Consider the following 24225-nt stretch of genomic DNA (forward strand, 5'->3'; position numbering starts at 1 on the left):
CTTCTCAGCAGAAAAGAATCTCTACTGTTCTTAGGAATCATGCTGAAGTATCATTCAAACCAGAATCTAAATCTAACCAAGCTGATGTACTGTGTTTCATGGCTTAGAAACCAAGCTAAATTGAAATGCTATGTGTGCACAATGAGAGGGTGGTGACTAATGGGATTTAGAAACAGAACCATAGCATAGATCCAATATGCATTCCTTTAAGGTGTGTCCCATATATAATAAATGAAGATATTAAATATAATGTAACGCAAAGCATCTCGAGAGAAGTAAAGACCAGGGTTTACAATTTTCTCTAAATGTCCAAGGATCTCTGAAGACATTATTGCTGGTAGATAAAGTGGTTAAGAAGCCGCATGCAATTTTCACCTTCATTAGCCAGGGCATAAAATGTAAGGATAGCTGTATTATGGTTTATAAAGTGTTCTCTAGACCACAACCAGAGCATTGCGGACACTCTGCTTACTACACTATCTACAGGTCGTGATGACACAACCAGACAAAGTAGTGAAGAAGCCAAGTTGAGACATCGAGTACAAGAGTTGTGAGTTCTGGCTCTTTATGATATTGGTAAGGCTGCACAAGTATTACGGGCACTTCTGGTTACCATATTAAAGGAAGCGATTAGGTTAGAAAGAGTGCAGAAAAGATTCACAAGGACCAGAAGCCTTGAGTTATGAGGAGAGACTGGATAGGATGGGACTACTTTTCCTAACAGCGGTTTGTAAAATCATGAGGGGCACAGTCTTTTTCTCAGGGGAGTCTCAAGCTAGGTTAGAGGTGAGATGGGAAAGGTTTAAGGGGGACATTGGGAGCAAGTCGTTCCCAGAGTGTGATGGGTACATAGAACAGGCTGACAGAGGAAGTGGTCAAATTACAATACTTAAAAGACATTTGGACAGGTTTGTGGATAGGAAAGGTTTAGGGATGAGGACCAGCTCAGAGGTCGGCATGAACGAGTTGAGCCGAAGGCCTGTTTCCCCGCTGTATTGCTCAATAATCATAAAACTTTATTTCTTTTTGTTTAAGAATAATGGACACGACTTTCTTTTGTTGCTTGAAAGCACGAAGACTAAAGCCTACATGTTTTCAAACACGAACTCTGTGAAAGAAAATATTCCAAATACAAAATGCAGTGGATGGTGGAATTAAACTAAAACAGAAAACCAGTCCTGGCGCATCTACGTTTCGGGTTGCGGATCCTTCAACAGAACTGGACCCCTAACGATCGCTTAAAGTTTTGAAGAAAAGTTTCCAGTTCTGATGAGTAGTATTCATCCCGAAACGATAGAATTGTACCTCTTACCACAGACAGTCTGGCTTTATTTCCAGCCTTCCCGCATCCAACAGTGCCCGGTTAACCTGGGGAGAGTGGAAATTCAACTGCAAAACTTTCAGATAGATGCCATTGCTATCCATACACGGCGGATTGATATATCAATATTGTTACTGGACCCGGCGGCAGCAACTCTTCCCAGCATAACTTAGTTAATGTTTCATTTCCTGCACATCATTACCGTTTTAATAACTGTTGTTCCCAGCTGTCAAACGTCCTGAACTGAAATGGAATCAGTCAGTTGCAATGCAAAGTATTTGCTGGCGTTCTGCCCTCCGGTGATGTGTAGCACATCAGCCGCATTGCACAAACTGTAACTCAATCCCCATCCCTTTCAGGAGAAAGCAGCCCGCCTCGCATGAGGCACGCTGGGAGAAATGTCGCATTTCATTTTACGGACTCTTATCGCATGGGAAGTTATTACGAGAGCCCGAAATAGGAAAACGGATAGGTTTGACTCCAGCCTGGAAAGGTTAACGTCTTCTTGTTCTTTACGCTGATGTGAAACTCGTATTGAATGTGCCTGTGTGTAGATTAAGATTCGGTTCCATCCAAAGTACTTATTAAGAATAAGTACACACACACACACACACACACAAAGCTGGAGGAACGCAGCAGGTCAGGCAACAGTTGACGGAAAACAGTGGACGTTTCGGGCCGAAACCCTTCAACAGGACTGGAGTTGGAGTCCTGAAGAAGAGTTTCGGCTTGAAATGACTGTTTACTCTTTTCCGTAGATGCTGCTTGGCCTGCTGAGTTCCTCCAGCATTTTCTCGCGTTTGTACTTATTGAAAGTGTTGAGCCCATTAAGCGAAAAGGCCCGATACCCTTGCCAACGTGTACATCTGGGTAGCAGATTTTAAAAAAAGTTAGCCGAGACAATCCTGGTGCCCAATAAATGAGGTTTGATTCCTTTACACTGTAATTTTATATCCCTTTCTTAACTCCGTATCATAGAACCTTTACCTGATTAGCAAACACTTGGAAATAGATCTCAGTGAATTTCCATTGATGAAGCATTCGTTACACTCGAACTAAAATGCTATTTCAAAAACGGGCCTGTTCTGTCAAATCTGAGCCAATCATCCAGCCCCTTAAATATGAGTTCACCCAAGTCACCTAGAACATATGTCCAGTAAAATGGGGTCACACTTTAGTAAAAGACGAGAAGAAAAATGAAGATCACCTCTCTCGTTAGTTTAGAATGCCCTCCTGGGGTGCCTACAGGTTTCTTAGCGCACATTGAATAAAATGGTGTAACATCAACAAGAACGAACATCTGGCCTGTAAAGACTACACAGATTCTATCATTGCTCTTTGTCCTTTTCTCATTACAACTTCACCAGGCAACTCCGCTGCACCAATTCTGATCCCTGAAAGCGGGAAACTAGCCTCCAGCTGTATCACTGCTCATCTGTAGAAACTGCTCCGCACCCACCGGCCTCGGCGCTCTCCCTTTGATATGCGCATTAATCTTTTCCCATGATATATATCATGTGCCCCACCACCTCCTTCAGCCGCATTTTGACTCGTAGCTTCGCGGGTCGCTCTCTATCACAAAGGCGTGTGTGTGTATAAAGATCTAGTGTCTGACAAAACATGTTAGTATGTGGAATGTAAAAACATATTGCCACTATAAGGGAGCATGAACAGGCAATAGAATCATCAGCCTTGAGTTCAGCTTCTCACATCTTGGACACCGGGTTGAAAAGTTGTACTCTACGTTAAGAATGATGACGCAGCGTGCCTGCCGGTCGATCTAATATTTTGGATGAACTGTGCCTCGCGTTTAAGGAATAACGGTCTCTAGTAATTTCATAATAGCACGTCCAACTGCAAAGAAGAAAAACACAGGTTAAATATTCCAGAAGGAAACAAGGGCGACAGTAAACAGTTGCATTGATGGACAAGCAGTGAGATGTACGTGCAGTGTGGCCCGTTTTCAAAGTTACTAGGACTGCAATATCATTTGCAGTAATTGTCATACTTGGACCACAGAGTAATTTCTGCCATCACCTCGGCTGGGAGAACTAACAAAAGCTGAGAAATGTTACTCTGAGCCAGTCAAAGTTGCTGCATCTATTGTGCACGAAGGGTAGAGAAGAGGGAGATATTTGCACATCCACAAATCGTTTGGGGGTGGGGGGATGGTAGTGAGCTGGTGAACTGATATATCGTGTATCCTTTCAAGTATATTCCCTCCCCACGAATTCAAACTCGAAAGAGATGCCCACCACAAAATGCTGGAGGAACTCAGCAGGCCGGGCAGCAGCTATGGAAGAGTAAACAAACGACATTTAGGCCGAGAGCCTCCTTCAGTCCTGATGAAGTCTCAGCCAAAATGTCGACGGTACACCCTTCCTGGCCTGCCGAGTTTGTGTGTGCATTACTTCGATTGCTCCTGTTTGTGCCCTAGTTTTTTTTTCTTACACAAACCAAAAAGGGTTTTCATTGTAGATAAAGGAGCTGAATGTTTCAATTTATGCTGTGGCCAATAGTCTTTTCAACATTTAGTATTGTTTTCCTAATTCAGCACACCCCATCCATCTGTGCCTACCCACTCGCAGGTTATTAGATGCCACCATACACCAATGCATCTACTCAAAGCAAATTATTCACAAGATCAATACTAAGCAAATGCAACTTGCCTCCAGTCCCTCTCAAAATGCAAGAAGGCAGTAGCTGAGGTCAGAGCCATCACCTGCTGTAATGTGTTCCAAGGGCAAGACAAACCACTCACTCACCTGCCTAACAGATGACATTTTGGTTATGAAAATCAGCTTAAAACATAGGACTGGATTCAGCAGCAGAGTCCTGTAGGTTGTGGTGAGAGTCCCAGGCAGCCTTGTTTTTACTACTCTAGATACCTTCACACTGATGTAATACAGTGTAAAAGTGTACAGGCTAAGCTGAAAGTTCCCAAGGTTGTTTAGTTGTACATGGCTTATTAATTAACATTTTATTTTACAGCATTTAAGTCAATTATTTGTACAAATGCTTTTGCTAACTCCTAGGATGTTGTGTTTCTGGTGAGATACAGGGACTTGGCTTGGTGCCCATTCAGTGGAGAGCAGACTTCAGTTACAACACGAATGCTGTCTGCAGACTGATCACGGAGCAAGGGGCAAAACCCATCTGTACGTAACTGGACGGAGAACCAATTGGCTGCTGGCATTGCTTGATAACTTACCAGAGTGAGGCACCGACCACAGCAATCAGGTGAAAATAGAAAAACAAATCTATTTCCCCAAGCTCCTACAAAAGCTAATTTGATAACCCCAAATTGAATGATCACAATTCAGGTATTTGGAATGATTTCCTTAAAACTACTTTTGGCATAATATACTGTTTGGAATGAGGCAGGTACCAACATTGAAACCTACTTGTCAAGAAGCTAAGTTTTCTTTAAATCCTTGGGGGCTTGAATTTTAATTCTTGGTTACTATATTTATGGCAAATATTCATATTGTTCTATTCACTTTATAGTATACTAAAATGGCTAAATTTAAGCTAGATCCATTATTCCAATTTCAACCTTACTAGATTTTCCATGATCCACAGAAGCTGACTTACTCCAGCTGTCATTTTGCTAGATTTATTATTTGGTATCAATGAGCTAAGAGCTTGCACATCTTAATAGGCATTTCTGGATTAATTTAATAAAAATAACAAGCAAACAAATTGCACTTTATGTTGCCCATGTGCGTCTGCAGTGGAAGGTAGATTTTAGTAAAGTGCCCCTCTCGGTAGTAGTGCTTCTTAGCCAATGAGGCATCTTCGGACTGTAGTCACAGTTGTATTGCAGACAAGAGAAGGTGGGGCGCATTCAAGCGACAACTTCGACAACCAATGACAACTTTGGTTGACTGAAATTCTAGTCAGATTGTGCTAGTCTTCAATTGGTGCTCTACATTCAGCAGGCAGGAGTTTTAGTCTAACTTAAAGATGACTGCTCTCAGAATGCTATTCATTATATAGTACCAATAGTGTCAGCTTGCAAAGGTGTAAGGCACGGTTTGAACATTTCACATTCAAATGAATCTTTATATAAAACATACTGAGCTGAAAGCAGCTTTGAACTCCAATGGATAAATCACAAATTTTCTCAGCTACTTTTTTCTACTGTGCATACAAAGACTGGCACTTGTATATAAACATACACATTTGATTTGTGTAACACCATTTACACACACCAAGCAGTAACATTTATTGCACAAATATTTATATGTCCTTGATGCATGCAGATCTAAATGTCAGTCTGCATTGGAGTATTTTCATGTATTGGAGGCATGTGACATCCAGCTTTTGCTCTGATCTACAGCTGGCTACTTTCAAAGAGTACTGATTTTTTTTGTTACCCTAACCCCTAGTATATTAGGGGCTTATGTTATGGGACACTGGTAGGTTTTTTGCCATGTTGTGCTTGTGTCAGACATTTCTCATTTCATTGTATAGGCTATTCAGTTAAGCCTGGCTGGATGCACCTTCTGGTCATTATGCATTCTTCAGGCACAAGTCGTTGTTTGGACAAGTTCAGGACCATTCACTTCCTTCTCCAAGCTGTATCATGATCTTGCCCCACTGGCAACAGAGACTAGATTAAACCCCAACTCTTCAAATCTGCATAGTTCAATGCCAAGCAACTTTCCACTGTCACCTGTCAATGACTTAGCAACCTGAGGGAATAAATCTTTTATATAAATTTAATACTTACATTCAAGATTCAATCCATCAACACTGCTGATCACAGCACAGGTGAAATACCCTTCGCTGCACACTATCGTAATTTAATTGCATTTTATTGATATTTTAAGCCTAAAATTCACTTTTCTCCCCTTGCTGCTCTCAACACAAGCACCTCTACTTTTGCAACTCATTTCCAGACCGTAAAAGGTGTGAAGTCCTGTGCAGCTCAATACTGCAAGACACCTCAATAGTTAAGGAGTCAGATGTTTTACAGTTCAAACCCCCACCTCAAACGATGGAGAGTTAAAACAAACACACAAACAAGTTATATAAAAAATAAAAGTGCATCAAGTGGCTTCAAGTAGGGTGCAGAACTGAACAAGGTGGTATATACATATGGCACAGGTCATCTTTTAAATGCTCTGCGTGGGTCTCTTCCATTGCTAACAGTGGCGACAGTTGCAGATCCTTGAGCTAGAGTCATCTGTGGCTGAACTACTGGTCCCCGTCCATTGTTTCTTCCAGCACCTGCAAAGTTAGGGTTCTGTTGCTGCTGGTGGCAATTGCTTGATGGGGGATGCCCCCCCAGCAATGGCGCACTTTGTGGGCCATTTCCTAAACAAATGATTGAAACCTTTGACATTAATGTTTTTCTACATCAGGCAAAAATACTGCAGATTAAACCATTCAAGCAACATTCAGATTTACAAGCAGACAAAATAGTATTGCATTCAGCTTGGTCACAGCCACACCAATTAATTCTTACAATGAAGTGCGACACACACGACCAGTTTAACATTAAGTTATGAAGTAACAGATGGGAAAGTGTTCACACATTTGAAGAATAGCCTACCACATTTAACCAAATGAAATGTGGTATAAAACTAACATTACACAGTTTAAAATAAATTACCTGCCATAGCTCACCTGCTTTGAATTACATAAATTGGCAAGCAGAAAACCCAAGATTTACAAGGGTTTTCCGAAAAAGGCCAGTGATTCATTAGAATTTATTGTAAGCATTGCTCACCAAACCATTATTCAGGTTGCCTGTGCTGGGAACAATGAGTATTGTGAGGGGTCCCTAAATGCAAGCATACATTCAATTTTTCTACACAGCCAATATTGTGAACTTCAACCTAACAAATTCTCAGGCATGATTTCTGCATAGTTTAAAAGGGATGCAGTGCTAGGACTAATTTTGCTTCCCAACTTTGATTTACAAGAAGTTGTTGTGCTTTTGCTCACCTCCCACCTTTCTGCAACAGGAAACAAAGATTGTTCAACTGTCTACCATGTCATTTTCAAAAATGATCAATATGGCTACTTGCATCAAGCATCATTTGCTTAACTCCTTCAAAACGGTGAGAAAAAAATTAATTGAAATGCTAGGTTACAGTCCTCAAACTATGGAGCAGTGAATTCTGACCAGACTCCCAAGATTCAAGTGGGTGGAACTAATGAGACCTTTAAAAATTCAGCCAACATTACCATGCAACAAAAAAAAAAACACGATAGAATTTCCGGTTATTCCCGCTGCGATTTTGGCAGAAACCTCGGAGAAATCATTTGCCTTTGGGCCTCCCTCAAGGTTTACAATAGGAGACTGGAACACCTCCACAGCTCTAACGTTCAGCATTTAACTGAGTTCTGGAGGCAAGAGTTACGAAGGGGATAAGAACAAGATTTTGTATACTGGTTTTCACAATGTCCCAAATTCTTCTACAAACTAATCAAATACTTGGGTAGTAATGTAGGAAATGCACTAATTTACTTATAGATACAGGAACGTGCATCAGATTTCCACACTATGATTTAGCAACACGTTCCTCCTTGCTTAGTTAAACAGGAAACCATTCAATCATTCTCCTTCCCTTTTATTTCCCCACATCCTTGCAACTCATTTCCACCACTGACCCTCTGATTTAGCTCCTATATTAAGGGATAATTTATAATACCAAATGAACAGACAAGAACAGTTTTGAGAAATGGGAGCTAATCAGTGCACGTCTAGCAGAATCCCAGCCTATCACAGGGAAAACGTGCAAACTTCACAGAAACTGTACCCAAGGACAGGATTGATACTTGGTTCCAGGACTTGAGATGATGGTACTCAATGCTGCACTGCCAAGCCAACTTTCACCCAGCCTACCCTCTCCCATCACACTACAGCTTGCTTAAAATCATTTCTGAACATAATGGACCAAATCAGCTATAACTTCTAGATAGGATCCCTCTATCTGCAAAGAATCTATCACAGAAAAAGTTAACTATTCTTCAATACCTAAACCTATGAATTGTAAAATATGGTCCTCAAAGTGCACTGAACAAGTCTTACAGTTCATAACGTTCCTCAGTGCTCCAAATCATAATCCTTTAATAAAGTTTTCTGTCTACACTACTGCTTCAGGCAATCATTACTCCATTTGCACATTCTCCCTAGTAATTACATCAGTTCTGAACACCCCTCTAACCTTCTCAGTTGTGAGGAAAAGATCTTTGATTTCTCTTCACAATTGAATTTCCTCATTCCTGGTAAACATCCACATTCCCCGAAGATCTTTAGGTGTGATTCCAAGAACTGTGGACAGTTCTCTAGCTGAGGTTTGTCAAACTTCTGTATTTAGCATATACCATATGCTTTGCATGCAGTGGCAATGTATTACTCTCAACCCCCAGTACAAAGAATCCTACTTATTGAGACAAATTTTGCCTTAAAACATTATGGCAGTTGCTGTATTTCTGTGAGAACTAATTTTGGCTAATATCTTCTTTCATCCAAAACCAGAAATTTAGCATGTTCTTGTACCCAGAGTTCTGACAGTCCAAGTTAAAATAGATCAAGTTTTTAAGCCAATAATTTCTACTTATTAAAATTGAAACATGCAGGTCTCAATTCAGAAAAACAACTCTTTCAATATTGACAGGGAACAAAATAGGTATTATAATACAGCAGACAGAAGATGGATTAATTTTTTTTTAGAAAAAGCCACATTAAAAAGCACATTTTGTTTAGTGAAGATGGATCTTTTAGGCAAAAATGCTTTAGTGCAAGTGTCCAGATTTCCTGAATGAATGAACTCATAGTGGATACAGCTCCCAAATGGCATTACAAGCACTAGTTAATGATAGGGAAACAAGATTTTTCAGTATTACCAGCTTACCTGTTTGCATTTGTCCATTTGTAGCCAGCTGACTAGGAGGAGAATTGTTTCTATGTTCACTTTGTGCCTTAATAAAACAGTTAAATATGAAATGAAAGGGTAGAACCACATGGTTAATGAGGAATAAAAAACCTCCATAGCAAAATAAATTGATCCTTGATTGAATTAAGTAAGATCAGATCATGACAGTAGAACATGCCATCAGCTATCCCAACAACACTTACAACTTTGTTTGTTTGGTTCATCTGGTTCAGGTAATCTGGATTTGGTTCACTAAAGTTGGGTACTTCTGAATATACCATACAAAACCTGACAGCAAAGAGAAAATATTAAAATGTTACACACGACTTGCTTGAAAACACCATATTCACCTTTAAGTGTTATTGCATAATCAGGGAAGTGCAAAACCACTACCAGCCGGGAGTCTCATCTGGGGTTACAAAAGCAGCTACTTAGCCGCTCTACACTCAGGTTCGGCATATTCTCTGCAATATAGCCAGATAACATGCATGTCTCTGTCCACTCCTCATTTGCTCCTTGAGTAAAATGACTAGCTCTTCCCACCTCACGCTGATTAGCAAGAATGTACATGCAAATAGAAACGCCTGTGTTTTACAACCATGTGATATTAAATACAGAAGCATTGTTAACGCGTTTCCTTTCACATCCAGGCCAGTTCTCCCACTTCCAAAATTTGTTCATTGGAGAAAAATGAATGAAACCATATTCCCTTTGAAAGCCAAGGCTAAGACATTGGGTATATTTAAAGCAAAGGTTGAAAGTTTGTTAGTCAGGGAGTCAAAGGTTATGGGGAGAAGGCAGCAAAAATGGGGCTGAGAGGGGTAATAAATCAGCCATGAAGGCATGGTGGAGCAGACTCATGGATGAAATGGCCAAATTCTGCTCCTACGTCTGTCTTAATTATCAAGAGCTCATGATTGCTCCGGAGAACTAACAACCTGTAATTTTATCCTGACACCACCAGGGGGCAGGGTGAGCAGCTCTATATTACACATGTAATGTATTACACATGTCCACCAGCAGATGATGCACTTTTTTTAAAAAAAATCAGCCACAAACTTAATTAGAACTGAAAACAAAATTGGAATTGATGTCAAGAATCAACGTTTATGGCCTCTGCTTTTTTTTTTCTTAAATTATTATTCCTAGAGTTGGTTGGAAAAGCCACAATTCCTAAATTTCCAGATGACAAGATGTTAGTATGAATTAACACACTCATATTGCTGGAGCAATTCAGCAGGTCAGACAGCATCTATGCAAAAACAGTCAACATTTCAGGCCTTGACCCTTCTTCAGGTTTTGTCCTGAAACGCTGTTTATTCATTTCCATAAATGCTGCCTGACCTGCTGAGTTCCTCCAGCAACGCATGTGTGTTGGTCTAGATTTCCAGCATCTGCAGACTTTGTGTTTATGTTCTGTTAGTATGAGTTGCAAAGATAATAATAAATTGTAGCAGGTGAAATGGGCTGGTGAAAGTTGATCGAGAAATGTGAACTGGTGCATTTTGGCAGGAAGTATGACAAGAAACCATACTGGATGCTTTACCAAAGTGGAAGGACCTAGGGGCAGGGGTATCAAACTCATTTTAGGTCATGGGCCGGATTGAGCAAAATGCAGCTTCATGCGGGCCGGATCAGTCGGACGCGTGCGAACGCAGCTTTCGTTGCCTCCGTTTTTTCAGCCTGCTCTCATGTGTCTCAGTCTCTGCTATAACTACAAAGTGTTTCACTTTACAAATTCCGTTTCTTATGAAGAAGACTGCTGAATAAACACTAAAAACCCTGAAAACCTGGTACCTGAATAAACTCAGCATTAGCCATATCATACGCCATAGGCGCTTCGATTACTGGGGCCAGCTTTAATAGTAATTAGATATTATCTCGCGGGCTAAAGATAATTCCACCGTGGGTCGGATTTGGCCCGCGGGCCTTGAGTTTGACATATATGACCTAGGGTATAGGGTGCACAAGTCACTGGAAGTGGCAAGGCCAGTTGATAGTGATTTAAAATACCATGGCTCTCTATGCTTTATCAGAGTATGTACAAATGCAGGGAAGTCATGCTGAACCTTTATAAAGCTGTCACCCAGCCTCAGCTGGAGTATTATACTCAATTCTTCCTACTAATTATAGGAAATGACATACCAAGTGTTTGGATAATGGCTAGAAGTAATTAATAAAGAACCTCTGGGATGACTGACTACCGTAGTTACAAGGGCAGAGTGGGGAGGCAGAAAGTCTGAGGTGAAACCTGAGAAGACTGTAATATGATAAGCAACCTGCAGAGAGGACAGTGGGAATCTGTTCCCTGTTGGCGGAGAGGTCGAGCAGCTAGAGGTCAGAGATGGAAAGAAGTGCCACTGGGATCTGGAATGCTCAGTCTACAGTTCTGATAGGTTCTATGGCGGCTTCAAGAGGGAATTGGCAAGATACAGAGGACGTCATATCCAAACAGGGCGATTAAAAACCAAGGCTACAGGGTGAGGAGGAGTGGAACTAGCATGCCGATAAAGCGCAAGCAGGGGCTGAACGGCCCCGTCCCATGTTGAAATTATTCTGTTATTCTAAACTTTGTGCTACCTGGGATGTTAATGATCAAACCCCTGCTCATGGCTGATGTATTAATAGATCTCAGCTCATTGCTTAGAACATTTAAAGTGAAATCTCATAGGAAATAAACCAGCGATCAAGCTCATTTCTTGCTGTGTATACAGTACAAAATCACAGCAACCCTCAATAGGAGGGCTGTGGGCACAGATGCACTGAAACATCTCTTAAAGTATCATTCTCTCATCTCGGCATTATTTCTTCTCTTGTGAATGACTCCGCATCTATTAGAATGTGACCTCACAGGAACCATACATCTTCTGACATTTTGCCCAAGTGGTTATTACACAGGTCATAATTATGCTATTAAACTGGGTTGCATCACAGGATTGATACTCTTCTCATTATTTTCAAGAGTGCACTGGAGTAATGCTCCCAAAACCATTTCCCTTGGAGTTCCACGTCGTGTCATTATACTTACTCTCCAATTTTTTGAAGATCGCCTCCTCTCCCTGTATATAGCGTCAGGCAATTTTTCCACATTGAAGCATAACTGCAAAAGATCAATGAATTAATTATGATTCTGCAGTAAATAAAATGATTGATGTTTCTTGAAAAGGGTGTAAGCAGGTTAAATACAGAAATTCTCCTGTTGGTTTTAAGGCACCAAAATGAGGCACATGAATTATATAAACATGCTGTTGCCTTACGCTGACACATGATGGGAGGATAGTCTAGTCCAAAGATTTTAACCAACCAAAGCCACCTCACAGGGCAGGCCTGAGCATGCATTCAGAATATAACTTAAAGCCATTTAACTACAACACGTTTATTTTTGCAAGGGGGTATGAAGTCTTAACCTCACCACATACAGGTGATGGTTAACAGGAACATCTGCTGTTCACTGAAGTAGGATTTGGCTTTCGCATTGTGGCTAAGCAGTGCATCGTTAACAGGAAGGCAATTTACAATCAACACACTCCCCACCCCCAATTATGAATTCTCTAGCTGTAGAGAATGTAGCCTGATTTTAATAAGCGCACAGATCAGCCTGCCTATTAAAGATTTTAATATTCCATTTTCAAACCTACATGTAAGATGATAAGCCTGCTCAAGCATTTTAAGCACTTTTGTCATCTTTTGGACTGTGCTCCCATTGAAGCAATGTAAATGTAAGGGATTAAAAACTCCCATTTACAACAACTTACTGAAGGAACCACTCACAACTACCACCAGCAGTCAACAGGGTAACAAAGGTCAGGAGAATAATACAGGTGCTGGCATCAGGGAACATTATTTTTGATATCCATTATGGTAAAAAGGTTTAAAAAAAACTAGAACCATAAAACAGAATACCTAATGAGGCAGATTAAATGAAAAATAAACATTTGAGGGGAAAAAGGATGAAGGATTAGAGTAAACAAATTAGATTAATTTGAGCCACATTCCATGCTGTAATTTCTACAAAATCTCCCTTTATAGTTTTCCCTTCAGAAAGTATTCAGACAACAATCTGAGAACACCCTTCAGCCTTTCATACGTGGAGTTGCATCACCGGACAATTCAATCACAAGGATCAAATTCAAGCCCCGTCTTGTATCCAATTAGACACACACCTACATACCTTTAAGTCTGAAGTTCAAAGCAAGTCCCAGATTTCAAAAAAGAATATCCAAATCAAGTTTGCCTGTCTTTAACCTCTTCAGTTTTAGAGAGAGTCAAACTAGGGAAGTTAATGCCACTTAATTTCAGAGGAATCAAGAATATTTTTGTACTATATATGGTAGTCTTGCTCTGTGCCAGAATTAGAGTAAACTGCCAAATAGTTAAACTGCTTGATTTAGAACTGAAAGCCAGCCCATACTGGGAACAAATGACGCAAATCACATTCACACCCAAAGATTGCTAAATGCAACAAAATTAGGTTATTGCAGCACGGTGGTTACCTTAGCAGACTAGAATCTAGAAGGCCTGGACTATCGAGCCACAGACACATTCAAGCCCCACTACAGCAGGGGACAAGAAAAAATCCTACCACAAATCCGGTGAACTGATGCAAAAAAAACACATTCAGGTTTACTAAAAAACTTCAGGGAAATAAAGCCAGGCATCCTCAGCTGCCTAATCCATCTGTGACCCACAGTCCCTATAATGGGGTTAATTATTATGATTTAGCAAGCCACTCAATTCAAAAACAATTAAGCAATCTGCCAGCTTGGCATCCTCTCCTGCATCCTGGAAATGAACAAAAACATTAGAGAGTCCAAAACAAATTGCAAATAAATGTACTAATCGGGACTTTGGTTCTTGTTGCACACATTGCCTTAAATATTATCATTTGAGTCTCCCCCCACCGGAGTTAATCTGTCCACAATTAGGCCATAAACCTTGAAAGATGCACCCAAACCCACAGTTCAAATCAACAATTGACTAACCCAATGAATTGTAAAATTTCACTAACGGGGTAGATTCTTCTCCCACCCACCTCCACATCTTCCCCTGCAAGTAGAGAACATCCAATTTTCTTCAAAAATTTAACTAAAATCAAACTCCTATATCAAAAGAAAATCAACTATGCGGGATTTAAGTCAAAATAAGCTGCCTTCGTCGATTTTGTTACACATAGAAACTTGGGGGGGGGGGGGTGCGAGCTGCTAGAAGTGCATTTGACACAAATGTGTCAAATTGCAAGAGGAAACAATATGACTGCAATACTATGCAGAAAAGTACACCACACTCTCAAATGACGCGAGGCAGAATCATATCCTGCTTTATGGTAAGACTGGCTTCCCCTTCACTCTGACCAAGAGTGAAAAAATACTATTCATCAAACTGCAGATTGGTTATAGGGAAACATTGCATTTGGCAAGCTTTCAGATGAGAAATACCAACAAGAAAGTCCCTTTTCCTAAAAGAAAAATCTGAAGTGAACAGTAAATATATTGGCACTAGAACAGTGGAAATAGTTGATGGTCTGAACGGAACAATTGAGGCATCTTATTCATGAAAGGGGAGGATAAACCTCCAATCACAAGAAACAGGTGATGAACGCAAAAAATTTACTGACAGACACAAGGGCAGACACAGGTCTGTCAGCACATCCTGCTTAACCGTGATGCTTTATATCAAAATAAACATCTCATCTGAAAGCTCTGCAACTTGAGGAGCAAATTAGTGAAGAGCATGGAAGGACAGTTAACAAACTAGTAATGTTGTTCAAATGAAAACACCTAGATCCCACCGTCAACTCCAAAACACTACTTTTAGATAAAATTTACCTTTTATTTAGAGGTGATAGCTGCTGCCTTCCATCTTTATGCTCAGTTTTATCTAGAGAAGCATGCTGTTTTATTCTGATGCTGAAATTAAACAAGTCAGAACAGGTACCCTGACAAATCAGTCTTAAATGCACTTGTAACTTTAAGTGGCAGTAAACTTTACCTGTAAGTAGCCACATGTAGTGTTGGAAATAAACTGCAGTGCAGATCAACTTTTGAAAAAATGCCTCTGCATCTTCATTTAGTAATGGAACATCTGCCTGTATATTCAGATACTAGTTTGATTGGAAATGCATCCAATGGAACCAAACAAGATTCATATTTCAACATCTACTCATCCGGGACAGGTTATACTTCGATTTGTTTAAACAATAGACCCACAGTAATAAATGTGCTACAACTGGCAGAAAAATCCCTGTAACAGGATAAACAATACAGAACAATCTCTTCCACTCAACATGGATGAGCCCCATTTGAAAGAAATGCTTTGTTAGCATTCTCAAATTAGATTTGCTTTGAGATAGTTGATTCAGTAGCCTAGTGTAATAATCTTTCACTTCTAGATCCTGGACTTGAATTGAAGTCAATGGTCAACTGAAAGTCTCCTCTTTGCTACAAATGGGAAATGAGTTTGTATTCTCAAAACAACTTAGCAGTTCTATAAACTGAGAAAGTAGGGGCGAGTAGATGTGTTTTACACAAAACTGAACACAGGAGCTTTAATCTATTTAAGGACATTCTGAATATCTACCATTCTAAGGTTTCCTTTCTTGTAAGATGATTACAGGAAGTGAAAACAGACAAAAATTTAGAGGAACCAGAAGGGAGGATTTTAGAAAGTGCAGAGCAACTCAAGAATTCAGAATGAAGATTGCCTAGGTAGGGTAAAGAAATAAACAAGTGGATCAGTTACAAGAGGAGGCACATGTTGACAAACTGATGAGTCTGGAGAAAAACTGGACGGTTTCTATCTAGGCAAGAGAAGTTCTAGTCCATCCAAGATTTGATGAATGTCTATTATGTATCAGTATGGAAATTAAGGGTCTAGATCCTGTTAGAGAAAAAAAATGGGTAAGGCACTCTGATGGGCAACTTGACTAATAAAGTCAGGGCCAGGTGAACCATGAATTGTCTTTTGACAAGCCTTAATATTGCATTCATTTCAGCCTGCCAGCTTGCATTACTGCAAGAACCAACTGCAGGCAGTTTGAGTTGGTACATACCAACCAGGAAAAAGTTACTGATACTGACAATGTCTCAGACACAAACAAGCTTCATTCATTGTAAGTTTTAACCCTGCATTCAGCTCTTGCTTTGATTTAATACATTCTCCCCTAGTTTCCAATTAATTCCAATTGGTTATTTGTTCCCCTCAGGACTGAAGACCCTCCTTTGCACATGCTTTATGACACATGCACTTGCAGGACAACCTGTTTTTTTGCACTATTCACTGATCTACAGCTGACAAACATCTGCGGATGTCCCATACCAGCAAGATTTGGGATACTGAGCCAAAGTCATTCATGGGGAAGTTCTACATCAGCATACAGTTTGAACCTATTTCCAAGGACAGCATAAATACAGGAAGCGGACTTGTGGCACACCTGGAGGTGATCACACAATGGTAAGTGTCACCACTGAAGGAACACCAACCATGTTGGGATGAACTTTTTAAAAGGAAGATAGGCTTGTGACGTCAAATTAGACAATGTCAGTCACACATCAGATACTAGACCCGAAACTAAACCAAAATGGACTAGTACAGTGTTCATGGGGTAGATGGTGTGTTCCAAAGACTTTGAGATGTGACCATGTCTAGCAATGCATACATTAATCAATCCTAACAGTGATGGTGCTGAACCCCTTCACTGAAACACTGGCAAAGGTACTCAGTACAAATTGGTAGAGCATTCAATAGTTTACTGCCAGCGACAAAGAAAGAATAACAGCAAACACGAGGAAATCTGCAGATGCTGGAAATTCAAACAGCAACACACACAAAATGCTGGTAGAACACAGCAGGCCAGGCAGCATCTATAGGGAGAAGCGATGTCGACATTTCGGGTTGAGACCCTTCGTCAGGACTAACCGAAAGGAAAGATAGTAAGGGATTTGAAAGTAGTGGGGGGAGGGGGAAATGCAAAATGATAGGAGAAGACCAGAGGGGGTGGGATGAAGCTAAGAGCTGGAAGGGTGATTGGCAAAAGTGATACAGAGCTGGAGAAGGGAAAGGATCATGGGACGGGAGGCCTCAGGAGAAAGAAGGGGGGGGGGGAGCACCAGAGGGAGACTGAGAACAGGCAAACAACTAAATATGTCAGGGATGGGGTAAGAAGGGGAGGAGGGGCATTAATGGAAGTTAGAGAAGTCAATGTTCATGCCATCAGGTTGGAGGCTACCCAGCCGGTATATAAGGTGTTGTTCCTCCAACCTGAGTTGGAGCACATTTAACAGCACATTTTCATGTGTGAGGGAACTGAAGGAGAAAAGGAGTTTGGGGATGCAAATGGAAGTCAACAAGAACTTGAAGATCTTATAGGCAACCACTGTTCAGCAATATCATTCAGTGGGCAAATGAACAAAGAACCTAGATGAGTAAACTCATCCCATGGCATTAGTAATCACCCTCAAAATCAGGAGCCAGTTAATCTACAACTGAGTGACTCTGATCAGTCTGCTAATACTCAGTGATTCTTGGAATCAGTTACAGAAAAGAAGGGCAACAAAATTGGCCAACGTGGCCCCAGTCAATGTTATCAGCAACCTTGCCTCTAAATTAAAAGTACCACCAGCAATTTAAATACAATAGTACAATGAGTTATCAGGTGGCCAAATTCCAACCATTTTCTTTAGTGTGTTTTTTTATAAAACATCTGGGCCATTCTAACCCAGAATTTTGCATGAATCGTGTCACTCAGAGGCACTATCTCGGAGGGAATTTTTATATTTTTGCACTACTTATTTAACTATTTAAATATATACTTAGTCTAATTAGTCTTCTATTATGTATTGAAATGCACTGCTGCCGCAAAGACAATTTTACGACATATGCCGTTAATATTAAACCTGATTCTCATTATTACCTATCATCAATCTGACACCATCCCACTCCACCCTGATGAACTAACACCACCTCCTTCTCCCCAGAGGGGCAGGATTTAATCAATGATCTTGTTGCCATTTAAAATATAACTGCACATTTTGCATTTTCCCCCAAGGTTGCCACTGCGATTCACCCTCCTTGTATGCCACTTTATTTTGTAATTCACATAATTGGCTGATAATTACTCAGGTTCACATTATGCCAGCAGCCCGCTGACCATATTCGACGTACCCTCTTGTCAAGCGAATGATATCCCCGGGCTGTATTAGACCTCCAACCTCATCCCAAACTGAAATAGTGATGCTGCCAGTTTTATCGGCTACTTTGCACGACCTCACTTCATGTCCATCTTTAGTTTTGGTAACTCGACCTGCATAGAGTAAATAAAAACAAACTATAATTAGTTCCAGCAGCGCACATTGATAAATTTGCAGAGAAGTGGATACACTTAACTGCACCAGAAGTAAAACTCACAATTAAAGAAAATCGAAGGTGTCGCTTTCACAAGAAACTGACCTGAGCCTCACTAGCACTTCAAAAAAGGACTTCTAAACTGCTTGGGTCACTTCCAAGTGACTTTAAAAATACCCCCCATGACCATGGTGTTTTGGGTCTTTAAAGAAACTTTCTTTATATTATTTTTCTCATTCAAAACGATTAAAATAACTTACTCTTGTTTCAGGGCTGGAGCCCCTACCTAACTTACCTATTTCCAGAACAATAAAGACGACATTTAAATTTTTCATTCCTGGCTTAATGTCTTTTACAAATGCGTATGTGTCGTTGGCCATGCTCATGGTGCTTAGGAGGGTTTTCGGACAGATACCGCAAAACAAAGCATCACTCGGGAGAAGGAAGATAAAGCGAGCGCGGGCGCCCGGCAAGCTGGCTGAAGCCCCGGCTCACTGAGCTGCAAAGGCGCCGGTGGCTGCAATTGCCTCGCTTCTCCCAGCAAACAGAGAAACTAAACTTCCGCAGATTAAAAGTCCCCTTTGGTGACACTTCCACTTAATGTTCCCCCCTTGACTCTCAACCTAGCGAGTTCCGAAACAAAAAAAGCAAATCAGTCAGAGATTTGTATTTTTAAAAGCGAACCCTAAAGCTCTCGCTGCATTTTTTTCTTCCCCCATTAACTCCCACGCTAAGATTTTTTTTGTTGCAGTGATGAAGCAAACTCTCGCCCGCAAATATAGGGGTGTATTGTACACTTCAAAAACTCTCCTTCTCCGTACTGTCAGCAACTTATTTTTAATTAACTGGATAGCATGGGCAACAAATCTCCGTGGTCAGAATTAGAATCGGGGGATTATTGAGTGCCCGGCTCCTGCTGGCCACTGCCTTTTCAAAAAAACTCTGCCTGCTGATCTGCTACAGTCCAACCTCCCCCGCTCACACAAAAGCCCACACTACGCAAACAAGTGCTCTTCACGCCTTTTATAGGCTCCTGCGCCCATTTGCGGCCGTCGTGCAACGTGATCCGCGCTTTCTTCCTCCCCCTGGCGCAGTGACGTCTCCAACCTCGGGGAAGGGGAAGTGAACAATCTTATTTAAAGTATTTATACTACCCCCGCCTCAACTGAACCGGCATCGTTTTGCGTGCGGGTGCGTATTTTGCAGAAGAAATAAAATCGCCCTCGGAAATGAATGTTATGTCTCCCCCCCCCCCCACGACGCTGAAAAAAATTGTATCAACGTGGAAGGGAAAGGAGGCCGCTGATTGGTGGCTGAGTGTCCGGATGTTCGGAGATGGATTCCAGGGACATTGGGTGGTGTCCTGGGCCGGAAACGCACCCGTTTGGAGACACGTGGCCTCTTGTGGGTAGATGTCTCCAGTGTCTGGGGGTTGCGGCTTCTGCCGGACGGGTGGAGAGGGAGCATTTTCACTAGCTAGAAAAATAATTAAGAAAGCGAGCCAAGATCCACTGGTGACTTTCACTCTTTTTCTATATATAAATCTTATGCCCGGGTCGTTAGTCGATAATGAATAGCAAATTTGGGAGGTTGCCCTTTAATAGATGGTTCGGAGACAGCGCGGAAACAGGGGCTTAGGCCCAACTCGTCCACGAGGTAGTCTCAACCTGCGTTTTACCCATATCGCTCTAAAGCTGTACTATACACGTGCTTATCCAAATGGCTTTAAAATCTTGTTTCTGTGTCTCCCTCTAGAAGTTTATTCCATCTACACACCACCCTCTGCGTGAGTAAGAAGTTGCTCCTCGCATCTCTTTTAAATCTTCACCCTCTCACCTTAAACGTGCCCTCTGGTTTTTGGTTCCCTCTTCCTAGGCGGGAGGGGGGTGTGGAGAAGAAACGAGAGCTTGATCTAAACAAGCTCAAGCAGCCTCTCAAAGGACGAGAGAGAGCAGTGCATGGGAAGGCTGAGAAAATGCAGAACTTAAGAGCAGCTTGTTCATAGCAAAAAGACCAAATCCTACAAACTACGCATACAAAATGCTGGTGGAACGCAACAGGCCAGGCAGCATCTACAGGAAGAAGCACTGTGGATGTTTCGGGCGTGACCCTTCGTCAGGGCCTGACGGCCCGAAACGTCGACAGTGCTTCTTCCTATAGATGCTGCCTGGCCTGCTGTGTTCCACCAGCATTTTGTGTGTGTTGTTTGAATTTCCAGCATTTGCAGATTTCCTCGTGTTTGCTTTTTTTTAAAAGCAACTGACTATCGATTTTGTCGTTAGCTGTTGAAATTTATTAATAATTTCCTTTCTCCAGTATTCTTATTCTCTAAGTCTTTTGGCTAAGTTTTCTTCCTGCCTCCACCAGATGACTACCCTGTAAATATTTTACAGAATTTAGGACAATGACCCAGATGTACTGTTAGGCCACTACCATTTGACCTGGAAATCAGTGGGGTTTATACAGCCCTGAAGAGAACAGGCTCGGAGATACAGGCTTTAAAGTTATTTTGAGCATATTAGAAGGTTGGGCAATGCCATCCAACCTCAAGTATTTTTTATTATCAGAGTACATGTATGCCACCACACACAACCCTGAGATTCATCTTTCTACAGGCATACTCAGCATATCTATAGAATTATAACAGGATCAATGAAAGATCAAGTGGAGTGTAGAAGACAACAAACTACAAATGAAAATATAAATAGCAATAAATAATGAGAACATGAATTCATAAGATAAACAGTCCTTAAGGTGACATCATTGGTTATGGGAACATCTCAATGGATAAGTAAGTAGTTATGCCCTTTTATTCAAGAACCTGATGATAAAGGGATAGTAACTGTTCTTGAACCTGGTGGTGCAAGCTTCTTGTATCTTCTATCTGATGGCAGCAGTGAGAAAAGATCATGGCCTGGGTGATGAGGATCTGATGAAGTCTAGAATTTCGCACCATGATGACTACCTTAGAAAGAGCTCTGGAAGCAGAGTAATAGATAACTGCAGTAAATTTATTTAATGGGTTCAGACCATGTCCTAAAGGACACTTTCAGACTTTTTACCTGCCCAGTTTTCCACTTGCTTTAAAATATTTTTTATATAGGGATATTCTGAAATATTTTATTAGCAAGAAAGTAGTTTGCAAGTGTCCAGGTTATTGTGGCATTATTGTTAAGCTATTGGTCTCAGATCCAGAGGCCTGAACCATTGATACAGGGACTATGCCCCTCATTGTCGTACACACTATCAGGTCACCCTTCAATCTTCTATGTTCCAGAAAATAAAATCATGGCCTATGCAATGTTGCCTTCAACATCCTGATAAATCTTTTCTGTACTCTTTCTAGTTTAATAACACTTTTCCTGCAAGGAAACCAGAACTGTACACAATACTCTTCAGTACGACCTCACCAGCATCTTAAGTAACTGCAGTATAACTTCCAAACTTTTAAACTCAGTGCTCTGATTGATGAAGGTCAGCATGTCAAAGGCCTTCTTCACCGCTATGTATGTGGTGATTCCACTTTCAGCGAACTATGTACTTGCATTCCCAGGTCCTTCTTCTACTGCACTCCTGGCTATATGATTCACTCTACCCTAGTTTAATCTCCCAAAATTCAATACCCCACATTGATCTGGAGTAAATGTCATTTACCAATCCTCGCCCCACATACCTAGCTGATCAAGCTTTCCCTGTAATTTTTCGTAACCTAATCTGTCTGCACCACCTATTTTAGAATACCTGCAAATTTACTAATTTGCCTTGTACACTTACATCCAAATTATTTACATAAGTTACAAACAACAGAAGTCCTAGCATCGACCACTGGACACAGGCCTCCCAATCTGAAAAATGACTGAGCTATCACCCTCCACTTTCTACCACTGAGCCAATGAGGAACCCATCCACTATCTCCCCCTGGGTCCCTGTCAACTAAACTTTCCACACTAGCCTGCCATGAAGGACCTTGCCAAATCCCTTAGTAAAATCCATATAGTCAATACCCTCAGCTCTACCCTCACCTGTTCTCCTGGTTACTTCCTTAGAGACAGGACTTCCCACTCACAAACCATGTCAACTGTCCTGAATCAGACAATTGTCTCTCCAAATATTGGTAGATTCCATCTGGACTGTCCTGACCAGCCCTTGGGAATGTAGCCATGCAAGTATTTTCTCTGTTGCTGGGATTGCATGCTAGTGGGGTGTAGTCTCTCACAGAGTAATTTGCATCGGGTTGTAATTGTTTTGATCAGGAAAAAGGGGCATTCTCAGGAACAGTGAAAAGGAGGCCCAGGACATCTACGTTGATATTAACGCTGATGTGAATGATTTAATAAGTGCAAGTTAGCATGGATTTGTTTCTTTTGTTTGAACAAAAGATATGGAAGTCAGTTCCACACTCTAATTGCCCTGGGCTCACTGTGGAATGTACCACACAGTGCTCCGACTAGTGAGATCCTGGTTTCTAATCCTGCAGCACTGAAAAAAAGATGCAATACATTTCCAAAGCGGGATGGTGTGTGGTTTAGACAGAAGCTCACAGACATTGTTGTTCCCATGTAGCTTCCAACCCATCCTTTTATGTGGTGGAGACCAGATTTGGAAGGAGCTTTGGGGACATGCTGATTTGCAACTTGAAGAGATGGTGGCAGAAAGAGTGAATGATTAAGGGTTTGAATGTAATGCCAAACAAGCAGGCTGCTTCATGCTGGATGCTGTCAATCTCCTTGAATGCAATTGGAGGTGCCTTCATAAATCAAAAATGGGTATTCCATTGGTTCCAAGAATATGGTTTATAGGTGAAGTCAAGATCTTAAGGAGCCTTTGGCAGACAGCAGGTTTCTGTGCATTAGGTGGAATTCCAGAAACTTGATCAACTCAACACTTGATGCTGAAGGTTGGGAATGCTGCTTGTTTCACTGAGTCAGGCTGGAGCGTGCATTCACCTTGGAGATGATAACTCCTGTTATTTGTTACTGGGGATTATCTTTCACAATCAGAAGTAACAGGGCATGGATAAACTGGAAGGAGTGCAATGAAGATTCACAAGGATGTTGCCAGGACCTAGAAGGCCCGAGTTTATAGAAAACTATTGGCTAGACTAGGTCTGTATACCTTGGAACACATGAGATTGAGGGGAGTGACTTACAGAAGTATTTAAAATGATGAGTGGGATTGATTAGGTGAATGGTCACGGTCAGTTCCCCAGGGTAAAGCAGTCCAAAACTTGGAGCCACAGATTTTGGGTGAGAGGGGAAAGATTTAAAAGGGACCAGAGGGGAACTTCATCACATAAAAAGTTGGTGAGTATATGGAATTAGCTGCCAGAGGATGTGGTTGAGGCAGGTACCATAAAGTATAATTTAAGAAGCACTTGGATAGGTAATAGAGGGGCAAGACCTAGTGGGTTAAGGGCTGAACACAAGCAATTGAGTCTGGTTTCATGGGAACCATAGTCGGCATGGACTCGTATCTGTGCTATTATTTCTCTGTGTCTCTATGACTTTGTTGTGACTCGTGCTGTTGTTTAAAGGGTGTGGAACTACTGCAGTTATATTACCAAACCAGTAATCCAGGAGCTTTGACAAATGATGTATGAACATTAGTTCACATTCCACAGAGGCAGCTGGGAAATGTAAATTCAGCTAATTAAGTGAATATGGAATAAAATGA

The 24225-nt window shown here is 41.2% G+C and overlaps 1 protein-coding gene across 1 annotated transcript; it reads right to left on the bottom strand.

Moving 5' to 3' along the window:
- Nucleotides 1-4926: 4926 nt before the first annotated feature.
- Nucleotides 4927-19560, bottom strand: nabp1a (nucleic acid binding protein 1a). Its single transcript, XM_073046965.1, has 6 exons — nucleotides 18848-19560; nucleotides 18373-18511; nucleotides 12242-12313; nucleotides 9417-9501; nucleotides 9193-9259; nucleotides 4927-6643 (listed from the first exon to the last, which is right to left on the bottom strand). Exons 1-6 carry the CDS (start codon nucleotides 18936-18938, stop codon nucleotides 6435-6437), a joined length of 663 nt encoding a protein of 220 aa, XP_072903066.1. The 5' UTR covers nucleotides 18939-19560; the 3' UTR covers nucleotides 4927-6434.
- Between the last annotated feature and the right edge of the window lie 4665 nt (nucleotides 19561-24225).

Source organism: Hemitrygon akajei, chromosome 5 (genome assembly GCF_048418815.1).
Source record: "Hemitrygon akajei chromosome 5, sHemAka1.3, whole genome shotgun sequence".
NCBI classification, from domain to species: Eukaryota; Metazoa; Chordata; class Chondrichthyes; order Myliobatiformes; family Dasyatidae; genus Hemitrygon; species Hemitrygon akajei.